Genomic DNA, 12,537 nt, shown 5'->3' on the forward strand with positions numbered 1-12,537 from the left:
AATTACTCTCAGATTAGGACAAAGATGACTTGAATTCAAATCCATGTTCATACAAAAAGCTCCCTAGGACTCTCTACCTTACAGGGCTTTTATAAGGATTAATAGACAGGAGGGAGAACCATATATGCTGTTCTAAGCCCTTGAAGAAAGGAGAGGGTGAAAATCTAATGCACATATATCAAGTAAATCATTTGAATTTAGGTAAATGAGCAAAACATGCAGTTGCATACAGTTCTAGATGTTCAGGGCACAATCCTATGCATATTTAGACAGGAAAAAGTCCTACAGATGCCAGCATACTCTGGCTGGGGAATGCTGGAAATTTAAGGACTTTGCCTAAACATGCATAGAATACTGTTAGATGATCGAGGTTTTAAGCAATAGAATTCATTTTGGGGCAGCATTACTGTAAATACTCAAACTTCAGCACTAACCATTTTGTAAAAAACAAGTAAACTCTTAGAAAATTAGGAAAAGATTTGGAAGAGTGTGGCATGATTAAACTCAAAAACTTCACTACTAAATCTGCATTGTTCCTGCTATGATCATATTCACCATTCCAGATTTTTTTAAAAATGTGATTTTTAAAAATGTCTATCATCTTTCATAGTCAAATAGGCAGATGGAATGACCACTCTGAAAAACAAGTATATACTGTGGTCTGAACCAGTTTTTTCTTGTTAATTGATCAGTAAAGCAAGGAGTAACTTGAAGGCTTAGAGTGGAGACCCTAATGAAATATTGCAGCAGGAGCCCCCTCTGCTGTGCAAGCATAGCTATTATCATTTAAATCTTCATCTAGAAAATATAGTTGCTTTTCCATGGTTCTTCTACGGTAAGATAGCTAAGCATCAGAAAGCAATGTGTCACCCCTCCAAAACGTTAGGACCTAACATTTCTATAATTCGGGAACTGAGGAGGGCTTAATGGTAGCTTTGAGTAGGAAATCACGACAATGTGATACTGCACAGATTGTACTCTGTTTAGACCACTGTGTGTCATACTTTGCATAGCTTCATATAAATATATTTCTAATGGATTTTTCCTGTTTCAGCCACATGACGTGAACCAATGAAGATGAACAAGGAGAGGTTGCTGCTCCAATTTGTCTAAACAAAAACGTATTTTAATAAAATCTTAAGGGGAAAAAACCCTAGACAAACAGAAAAAACAAGACCCACAACTATTTCGAGCAAATAGTTTTCTAAAATTAAAATAACAGAGCAAGGACACTAAGAGCACAATCTTCCCCGAACTTGGAAGATTATATGCGTCCTGTGCAGGGTGGAGGAAGCACAGAAGCAAAGTTTGCCTCCATCTCATGCTGCCCTGCAAGGTATGTAGCTGACCAATTTTGTCAAAGTGTTGAGCTTTAGAGGAACTCCTATGGCCCTCCAGGCACTGTCTGGGGGCCACAGGATTGTGCCGTAAAAGCTAGAAGTAAATAGTGAATTAAGAGGAAGTGTTGGCAGCATTTCGTTCTAAGCCAATGCCAAAATAAAATGTTTATTATTATAAGTATATTTATTATATTTTCCTTCTCAAATAAAAATAAAAAACTTAAAATACCAATAGTTGAAATTCAAAAAGCATTTAAAAATGCTACGCTTTACATATATACAGTTGCCAAGAAATTACAGACCAGACAAGAAGAAATTTTGGATACTATCCTATAAATTTCATGGATTAAATATGCAGCCACATCAGCCTGAATAAGTTAAAATGCCACACTCAGAACATGCTAGCAATTATTATTTATGTCTTTCTCCAAAGTTAAAGAATTCAGTCATTCCAAGCATGAATGCAACCAAGCTTGGGCTCATTCTAGAAGCAAGATACCACTTTTCTAGAACAACCATACGTCTAGTTTCTACATGCAATATTGAGATGAAGGTTATAAAAATAGAATCTCATTCATTACGCAGGGGTCAAATATGACTGCTGGCAATCCATACATATGTACATCTTGAAGATTTCTCTGCAGTATTTGACCTTTGAAACTGCACATTAGAATTACAACACTATTTTGTGACAGAAGAACTGGTTTCCTAGAAAAAAAGGTAACCATAGGCAATACTGGAAAATAGGAACTAGAGTAAGAATAAAAGGCATCGTATGAAATTCCTCAATTACACTCTTTAGCAGGTTTTTCTGGAAAAAAAAGTCATGTACTTGCTCACTCCAAATGTAAGCAGTGATCTGAATCCTGCAATACTGATCAGTTAAAACACGATTTTCTGTCTTCTGTATGCAGAATATACTATTGGATAGCTGTTCTTTGCTGTTTATGTATCATCATAGGATGCTGGAGTAGATTATGACTAATATGTTTGACTATTCTCTTCAAGTAGTTGGCTCCCACTGGAACACTGGACAAAGCCATAGAAATTTCTTCTTGGCTGAGAACAGAAAATGTATAAATGTAGGGTAATCAGGATCAAGTTGTTTTAACTGAAACTCTTCCATAGAACTGTAGAAAAGAATGAAAAGCCCACAAATCTCCATCTTTGTTTTACTCACCCAATACTGCCTGCGCATTTTTGGATGCTGAAAACTATCGGAGATGCAGGATAACTCGCAGACAAGGAGAATTCCACTTCAAACTTTGCAAGTGCTGTAGAACTAGAGAATAAGAGCTTCACCCTACATATGAAACAACATATATAGAATCACTACTGAGGTATTTCATTATCTGAAAATAAATGTTTAGCAGCTACATAAAATGAATGGAAGAGGTCATCAGGAGATTTGGAGTGAAGTATCATCAATACATACATGAAATCTGCGTAAATATTTGGTTTTATCTGAACAGGGTTCTTGAAAGGCTATATCCTTCAATTGTTCAATTCTAGTCATGGAAATCTGATAGTTTCAGTTATACCTATCAGGTCATATTCACACTCCTGTATTCAAAGTTCAAGTTCATGCTGTTTGTTTCCCATTCTCTGGGGCTTAGTATATAGACATTGAAGACCATATGCATTATGCTCTAGCTTTCTCCCCCCCCTCCACACACACTTTTTGAAAACTAGTTCTTCTGCTGCACCTGTCACCCTTGTTCAGGGAATTTGTCCCAACATTAAACCCTGACTACAGAGATTAGGTGGTTTACTTCTGGTGAGAGCTATTTCCTTGGATTCCACACAGTCTGTGAAAGTCTCTATCTGGAAGAGCTGATTGGTGCATTTCATTTTCTCTTTCAGGTGCTAGGTAAGTCCAATCCTGATGAGGCTTTTAAATTTGGAATTTGATTTTGTCTACCAGTTGCTCTAATATGGTTTTGTTTTAGCTCTGCATGTACAATGACTGAATTTGGCTCTTTCCTTTTATTTGATATGTTTGAGTAGGACTTCTGTTATGCATATTGTAATGTTAATATATTATTTATGATGTGTTCCTTGTTAGTGAACTGGAGTACTATTTAGAAAAAATGGTGAACTACTTAAAAATGCACCCGTTGCAGAGGTGAAATGTGCCTGAAATTTTCACAGAGTAAATGCAATCATTCTGAGTTACATAGCCATGCAATGTCAAATTTTACTAAGTGTACGGCTTTAAAAATATTATATAAGCACACTGATATATCATTTTAAGCACGTACTTTGTATCATTCACTTCAGTTTTGAGCAGATAAAATTTTCCACCCCATCTGTTCAGAAATTCGATCTCTTCTCCAAGAAATTGACAGCGACTCACCACAAGAGAGATGTCACGCAGCACCTGGTTGGACAATCAGAGCAACTAATTGTGACGTCTTGATAATTTAAGGGAAGAGCTATAAAATCATATCCTAAGTGTGAAGTTCATGCCAGACTTTAAAATTGTTAGAGAATTTGAAATATGGGTAATGTAACACAGAGAAGCAGAAAACATATAAATGTGCAAGAAATTGTGGTTTGAAAAAAAAAAGGAAGCAGGGTAAAATCACTATGTACTCTGTATTTTTCGACTGCTCTGTGGTTATCTGTAGAATAGCTCAGGGTACAAAAATCCTCTTCTACTGGCTGAGCTAATCCAAGCCATTGGGCCAGGGCAGGAATTTTTTTTGGCCTGTGGTTCAAATTCCAATTTGGCATGCGACTGCATTCCACCAAAAGGCACAAGATACAGGTCAAGGACAGAGAAAGCAAAGTGGACAGGTAAAAAGATTAATATAGCTCCCTTAATCATCTTGCTATGTATTAATTGTGATTACATACTGATTTTGATATGTTGTAACTGTTTCAAGTGTAAAATGAAAACTTAATATAAACATTTTAAAGGCCCCACAAAGTGGAATTCAGAAGAATAAAGCAGATTACAACAACATGCATTCTCTGTAGCCTTTACAAGTGCCAAATGACAATTAAAGGTAACAAGTGCTGCTACTTTCAAGCATTATATAATTCCAACCCAGTTGTTTAAGAAATTCTTTGTTGATTTTGAACTTCCTTCTCTATACCACAAGCTCCTGTTACGTACTTCGATCCCCTGTACAATTCCATGCTTCTTTTGGAAATTGAGTTTCCCATTAGTTACCTGAGAAAGCTGATACATTGTTGAGCAGTTCTCCTGCCATGAACTTTGGCTATTAATAAACTGGAAAATGAGCTTATGTACTAGTTTTGAAGAAGGTAACGCTTTGGCTTCTGAAAGAACAATGAAGCAACAAACAACAGCAAATTGTGATTCATTGAAGTTATAGTCAAAACATTTCTATTAAGCTATAAAACACTTAAGCTGGTCCACATAAAACGTTACATTCACTGAAGTGGTAAATTTCTGGGCTTTGTCATTGCAGGTAGAGGTTCAGGTGATATAACGCTCCTCCGTGCAGAAACTTGCATGTATAAAACCATACACAAGGGAAAAAATGTGTTCTTCCTGACATACTAATTTTATATAGGTATAGGTATTTATTTTTGTACAAAGAAACATGCTGTCACTCAAGTATCAACCTACAGACCGAAAGAGGCACAATTCCATCCTACTAGTAAGCAAGATCAGAAGCCTATGAAGCCCACCCTCAATATCAGCACAGAAACTTTCATAGTAAGTCCAGATTTGTTTCCACTTAGCGAAGGAGAGCATCCTAATATGGAATGTTCAGTATTTGTGCTCATATCTTCCCAAGTTTTGAGCTAATCCATTGATTATTTCAGTCTTTTGTGACTGACTGATGTAAAGTTGCTCTGAGTAGGTGACTGTCCAGGTAAGAATGTAAACTCTTGGAACCAAATAGGCTATTTGCCCATACCAAATGGCAGTGGAAGTCCCACAATAATGAAGTCAGTAATTATGTCATGAGGTACAGATGAAGCAAGTAGTATCTTCTAGAGAATAGTTTAAATAATTCTGAACAGTGCAATTTGACTCATTTTATTAGGGTTTATCCATTTCTGACCATAACAGTGGGCCAAAGGGAATTCCCCACTCCCACCAATCCCTGGGCTGAAGTTGCCCCATATTTCACTCAGTTACCCTTCCACTGGACAGACACTGGATTTAGCACATGACTCAACCAGGTATCGGGAATAAAAATAGGTTTGTTAAAAAGTTAAAATATAGGGATGAAGGTAATGATAAAAAGGGTGGAATAAAAACAGGTAAAAAGGGGAAAGGGTGGGGGAAGTTTGAAAGCAGCAATTAAAAATATAGAACAAAGCAGATCATATGTCCCACAAGACCCCAGGGTCTTGTTATACCACTATGAGCAAGAAAACAAGAAAGCTAGCCCTCCTCTACTCTACAAACTACCTGTGGTCTATGAAATGTGCAGGCAGCCTCCAATTTCTTCATCGAAGCAGGCTGGCAGAATGGCAGATGGGTAGCAAGCCGGGACCCCTAACCAATAGGGAACCCCAACTCCTTTTACCCATTGTCCTTTATTCCCCCGACTCATTAGCTGACCTGTGGAGTGAGGGCCCATCCTCCAATCTCTTCATGCCCATCCCAATGGCCCCAGCTGCTGGTCATAAACTATTCACCAAACCATTCCACCCTGCCATCTCCCCTGTCCCTGAGTCTTTGGCTTTGATAACCAAAAGATGTAAATGACTCCCTAGTCCTTGAAAACCAGGTGCAAATAGCACTCCCTAAGATCTCTGAATTCCTCAATCTTTGAGCTCCCCATTCTTTTGATACTAGCCTGACCAGGAGATTTAACTCTTTATGTGACATCATTACACTGACCCTTCTAAACGGTACTAGGGACAATATTTTTTTGTGACAGGGTAAAACTGATATAATTCAGTAGAGGTTACCTTCTTATATCTTGAAATATCCAATCTGACTGCTTTAGATGTAGCCATTCTCACATCAGACCATTCAATATGGACAGAAACATAACTTCCACTGTTCTGAACTGGAACTATGCTTGTCAGTTCTGAAATTATGAACTACTTTAGAGGAATTTGGACTGAAAGGAGTAGATGACTAAGGTGAATGAAGGGGAAATGTCTGGATCCCTGGAAAGTTGGGACTGATGCAATTGCACTGATCATTTGCCAGAGAATCCATTCTGCTATGAGGTGAGACTCTCGTGGTGGAATTTATCTGCAGGTTCCTGTGCTTTCTGACTTTTTGGTGCTAAGCATGGCTGTGGTTACAGCAGACACTGCTTGTGTGCCTAAGCTGGGGAGAGGAGTCTCTTAGATCTGTGACCTGCTGTTTCTGGAGAATCTGGAAGCACTAGCATTCTGCAAGTCTTTCCAGACTGGTCCCTACTCCGACAATAGTCTTGTGTTTCTCATAGCTAGGCTTAATCCTAACAAGTTTCCACCAGATTTAGCCAGCAATTAGGAAGGGAGAAGTGAGAGAAAACTCTGAAAATATAAGCTCCCATAAGCTTTGAGTTCTGTGGGGTGTCCTACATGGTAAGCAGAGCAAGACTAACTAACAAAGGACACTCCTAGGAAAAACAGGAAGAAGCACCTAGACCATCTGCCTGCTGAAATGGATAGGGCAGTTGCCCATTTCAGGATGCTCTCTGCTGCTGATTTAGATTTGTTTACTTTGTCTCGTAACTTTTAATTGTTTTAGTAGCTTGAATGTATTTAAATCTTGGTTTCTATTAATATCTTTGTTTGAAAAGTTGTTTGTCTCAGGTTAGTAATTTCACTGTTGACTGAATGTTCTACCATATAAAAGTTTATAAGCATTATTAAGATATAGAAAAACATAGAAAACTCATTACAATAGGCTGCTTTTCATATTTTTCTTAATCACGACTAATATTTTACATGAGAAGTTGAAAACTCTCAGTAACTGGATCATAAATACTTCAAAAACTTACCATCCAGAAGTGATTCAAAGTGCAAACTAACAATCTTCTGGCAGACTTTGTTGCTGGAAATAGCACCATCTATGAGAAAGCAAACATAGCATGAGTACTTCCAAATAAGGCCTAGTTTTCACTGAAGTGATCAATCATGTCTCAGACCCATTTCAGATTCCATGTCAGGGCTTGCAAGAATGAAAAAAAACCAAGCATGTCTGACACGCAGGTTTCTGCACAAAAGGATTTTTGTTCCTGGAATGGAGGGCTATTCAGACATTCAAGCCCCTATCTGTAATCTGAAGTGGGCAAGCTCAAACACAGATTGACCACTTCATGTCATTATATCCCACCCTATTAATGCAAATGCTTCCCTTAGGACAGCCAACAAAAGATACAAATCATAATTTCATATAACATCCAGTAAAATCCACAATCAGCAGTTAAAGCTAAATAACAGGGACATTGTATGTCTCACAGAATAAAAACATGCCAGAAATAAACAAGTTCTCAACCATTGGCAAAGCTGGAGATAAAGGTCCAATTGTACATTATAGTCAAGGTGTTTCCCATATCTGGGTGCAGCTACTGAGAAGGCTCTATCTCAAATTCCATACAGCCATGTTTCACAAACAGACAGAACATGGAGAAGGGACTTTCTATCAGATTTTAGGATATAAGCAGGATTGGTCTTCAAGGTAACCTGATCTAAGCTATATGGGGCTTTAAAGATAATCACCCAACTGTTAAATTGTGGCTTGAAACAAAATGGTAACTGTTTGACTAAATCTGTTTCACTGTCAAAACCTGAAACTAGGTTCATATGGATTAAAATAATTCACATCATCTAAGATCCCCTAGAGCTGAGATGGCACTATATGTATTTACTTGTATATCTTGCTGAGGAATGATACATTTGAGACTGGTCAGATATTATCCAACATGGCATCCAAAAGATCCCAAAACAGCCTTCTTATACTCGATAAACCTATGCCTTCCTCAAAAGGAAAAACACATCATTCATTCATTCATTCAAAACTTTTCTATACCGTCACATACTTAGACATCTCGGGATGGTTTACAACAAGTTCTTATCATTCTTATGTAGCTGACCAAGCTTTCTATTCAGCAAGGATGATCAAAGATCAAACTCACAAGTAGTTAATATCACATTACCAAGGATCTTGTCCACATACTGTGGGTATACAAACTGAAATGTATCCTTCATAAACATAGATTGAACTGCAGACAAAAAGTATTTTCTGTTTGTATCAGTGCCATGCAATTTTTAGTTTTGATTCTCTGAACAAAGCTCTCAAATGTATAAATAGGAACAGTTTTGCCTTTGATAGTTTTAACTATCAAATCCCACATGGTGTTGTGTCCTTTTAAAAAAATAGTTTTATGATATTTTGTGAGCAATCTGGGACTATATAGCAGGATGACATTTTCACAACCTAGACAAGATAACTTTTAAACATAGATCAGTATAAGGGTGCTTTTATGTATCTCTTTTGGTATTTATACCAGAGAGAATTCATATTATTTCTGTAACTTACCTATAGGAAACTCGAGCCCAACAGTGAGCTCAATAGTATCATAAAGAAAGGTGAAAACTGCCTGGTGATCATTCCATTCTTTTACTACCCACTCAGAGAAGCTAGAAAGAGAAAGAAAAACGATTCTGCAATCAGACATTAATCAATGATAAAAAAAATAGGAGGGATGAGATATGAATACACACAAACTAGCAATTCAATCACTATTTTTAAAAAGTGGAGTTCTGTAGTCATGAGCTACTTTCTCCAAACAAACCAAAGATGTATTTCCATCTTCGTCTCATATTTGACAGCATGTCCCAACATGCTGCCTTGTCCTAAAAAATGAACAGAGAAAGGAAATGAAATTCTGTGCTAATATATACTTAATCATGTGATAAAATCATAATAGTTCCAAAATCACTGTATATGCATATTAGTCACCCTCACTATTTATATGTGAATACTGAAAGTAACAAACAGGGAAGCAGGAAGGTGGTTTCTAGCAGGGTAGAAGAGTCTCTACCAACTGCAGAGATCTTTTACTAACAAATATGAGAAGCTGGGGTGAGAGGGAGAAAGAAAGAAAGAGTGAATGCACAGGGAAAAGTAACTCCTACTACCTTTTGTCTAATCTGAGGTAGACATTCCTTGTGTATGTGATCAAGGAGTGAAGGAATAGCCCTGTGAACAGAGAGCTACATGCAGGCCAGTCAGGAGAGGTAGCTTCCTTTCAAATTAGCACAAGCTGCTTTGAATGAACTTTACAGCTAAAGTTTTTTTTTTTTGCGGGGGGGGGGAGCTCCACCCCCCCCACTTTGTTCCTAAGATCACTGCAGGTGCTAGGGTACTTTGGAGTCAGGGAAGAACTCTAGAGATGGAAAAATCTGCTGGTTATACACAGCTTCTTCCTCCCTTCAACTTTATTAATCCCCATTTGTTCTTAATTAGAAGACTACTTCTAGCTGACATCTTATGGTATTGCTGTAGCTTTTTTTTCTTCAAAAAGAAGATAGCACTTTTACTGTACAGTGTTATTGTCAAACACAAGCAAGCTTCTGAGTTCAAGAAGTAGCTGTGCAAATTTTAATTTACTCTTGTCATTTGAACACCAATGCAGGTTATTATTTTATAGCACTTATTTTCTAGGATCAGTCAAACAACTATACATAGAAAAAGGGAGGGGATTTTAATGTAATGGTTTAATTGCCTGGATCAATGTGCAGATAGCAAATTTCATTATAGCTAATTTCTGTGTTGTACTTTAACATGAGCTATCAGTCTGTTGTCTTGTTTGCTATGTGTTGTCAAAGTTTTTTCTGACCTATGGCAACCCTATAAATAAAAGCCCTCCAAAAAGTCATATCTATGACATCTCTGCTTAGCTGTTCTAAATTCAAGATTGTGGCTCCTTTTGTGGAAACAATCAATCTCATTTTCATCTTCGGTTTCAACTTTTCCTTGCCGGATTGCTTTCTCCAATTAGACTTGCCTTCTCATGATGCATCCCAAGTATGACAGTCACAGTTTTTTCATTTTTGCTTCTAGGGAAAGTTTGGCTTGATTTAATCTAGGACCTACTTGTTTGTCTTTCCATTGGTCCAGGGTATTCACAAAGCACTCTTCCAGCACCCTGCTTTGAACACAATTTTCTTTCTGTCAGCTTTCTATACTGTCCAGCTTTCACACTTACACATAGTAAACGGGATTACAATCATGTGAATGATGTTGGCCTTGGATTCCAGTGAAACATCCTTACATTTGATGATCTTTTGTTTCCTTCATTGCTGCCCTTCCAAGTCTCAGTCGTCTTCAAATTTCTTGACTGCAGTCTCCATTTGAATTTAATGACTGAGTCAAGGTATGTAAAATCTTCCAGAATTTCAATTCTTCATTGCTGACAGTAGTTCTTCTGTGGACATGATTTTTGGTTTCCTAATATTCAGCTGCAGTCCTGCTTTTGCACTTTCTTCTTTCATTTTCAGCAGGAGTTGTTACAAGTCATTATTTTCTGCCAATAAGATTGTATCATCCGCATAACTTAAATTATTGATGTGTCTTTTGTCAATTTTCTCTCCTTCCTGTGATTCTAATCCATTTTTCCTTATAATATGTTCTGCATACAGATTGAACAAATAGGGAAATAAAATACAGCCTTGTCTGATATCTTTGTCTATAAATAACCATTCTGTTTCTCCATATTCTGTCCTTGCAATAACTTTTTGTCCATGATACAGATTATGCATCAGGACAATCAAGTGCTGAGACACACCCATTTCTTTCAAAACCATCCATAGCTTCTCATGATCCACCCATGAAAAGGCTTTGCTGTAGTCTATAAAGCACAGACTGATCCTTGGAACTTATTTCGTGTTGTCTAGTAGCCAGTAGGTATTTGCAATGTGATCTCTAATGCCTCTTTTCTTTCAGAATCCAGTTTGAACATTGGGCATTTCTTGCTCCATATAGGATTTTCTTTGTTGAAACACTGTGTATCAGTTTGCTTGCATGGGAAATTAGTGCAATGGTCCTATGGCTGATGCATTCCTCTTTCTTGGGGATTATTTATTTATTTATTAAAACATTTTTATGCCGCCCCATTTGCCGAAGCCTCGGGGCGGCTTACAACATAAGAATGCATAGCTTAGAATGCATAGTGAACATTTCTAGTCTATGGGTCACTGTTTTGTTTTCCAGATTATTTGAATATTTTTGTTAGGATTTGGACTGATTCAGTATCTGCAGCTTGGGAAAGTTTTACTACAATTCTGTCTACTCTGGGTGCTTTATTCTTTGCAAGGGCTTAAAGAGCTACTTTCACTTCACTTTTTAATATTGCAGGCTCTTGCTTACAGGTTTCCCCTTTTAAGGAATCTGTCAACCTTTCATCTCGCCTTCATAGTTCTATATATTGCTTCTACTTTCTCTTTATATTCTTCTGGTAGGATAGTATGTTCCCTTGTTTGTCTTTCAGCTTTCTACTTTAGGTTTGAATTTCCATTTCATTTCCTGTATCTTCTAGAACAGGTCTTCCTTTTTTGTTCTTTTGTCTCTACTTCTTCACACTGGTTGCTGTAATAGTGATTTATGTCTCTGTATTATAGTTGCTGAAAAGTTACGTTCAGGATTATGACCATATTTCTGTCAACTTTTACTTCTTACTTGTCCTTGGCAATTCTGAGTATTTCGGCTATCATTCATCTAGGCTTTTTCTTTCCTTTTGTTACAGGGGTTGCTTTTTGGCATTCTGCCTTAATTATGTCTTTTGTTTCAGTCCACAGTTCTTCAGGCTCACACTCAATTGAGTAAAGCAAATTTGTTCTTATGCAGGCTTTAAGTTCCTCAGGAATGTCATTTAAGTTGTATTATGGCACTATGTTTCTGTCAGCAAACTTTTTCAGATTTATTCTGATTTTTCATATTAAGAGTCACTACTACAATCTGCTCTTGTTTTGGCAGCAAGAATACAGTGACATAATCAGTGGCATAATCTATTTGATTTCTGTATTAGCTATCAGGTGATGACCATTTATACAGTTGTCTGAGAGGTTGATTGAAGTATGTATTTGCGATGAATAGGTTGCTGGCTTCACAGAATTCTATGAGTCATTCTCCTGCTTTATCTTATCCGTAGGCCAAATTCTCCGACAACATTTGATTATGCTTTATTTCCTACTTTTGCATTCCAGTCACCCAGCATTGTTAGCATGTCTTGTTTTGTGTGTTATCAATTCATTCTTAGAC

The 12,537-nt window shown here is 37.3% G+C and overlaps 1 protein-coding gene across 1 annotated transcript in view; it reads right to left on the bottom strand.

Moving 5' to 3' along the window:
• Positions 1-1,273: 1,273 nt before the first annotated feature.
• Positions 1,274-12,537, bottom strand: part of KNL1 (kinetochore scaffold 1) — a 39,551-nt gene continuing 28,287 nt past the window's right edge. The window contains exons 21-26 of the mRNA XM_044436832.1: positions 8,815-8,915; positions 7,274-7,342; positions 4,519-4,628; positions 3,602-3,720; positions 2,521-2,643; positions 1,274-2,399 (exon numbers count right to left, since the gene is read on the bottom strand). Of these exons, the coding sequence (XP_044292767.1) occupies positions 2,261-2,399; positions 2,521-2,643; positions 3,602-3,720; positions 4,519-4,628; positions 7,274-7,342; positions 8,815-8,915 (661 nt within the window). The 3' untranslated portion in view covers positions 1,274-2,260. The remainder of the gene's footprint in view (positions 2,400-2,520; positions 2,644-3,601; positions 3,721-4,518; positions 4,629-7,273; positions 7,343-8,814; positions 8,916-12,537) is intronic.

The sequence above is a fragment of the Varanus komodoensis genome, unplaced genomic scaffold, assembly GCF_004798865.1.
Source record: "Varanus komodoensis strain SLA01 unplaced genomic scaffold, ASM479886v1 scaffold3, whole genome shotgun sequence".
Classification (NCBI taxonomy): domain Eukaryota; kingdom Metazoa; phylum Chordata; class Lepidosauria; order Squamata; family Varanidae; genus Varanus; species Varanus komodoensis.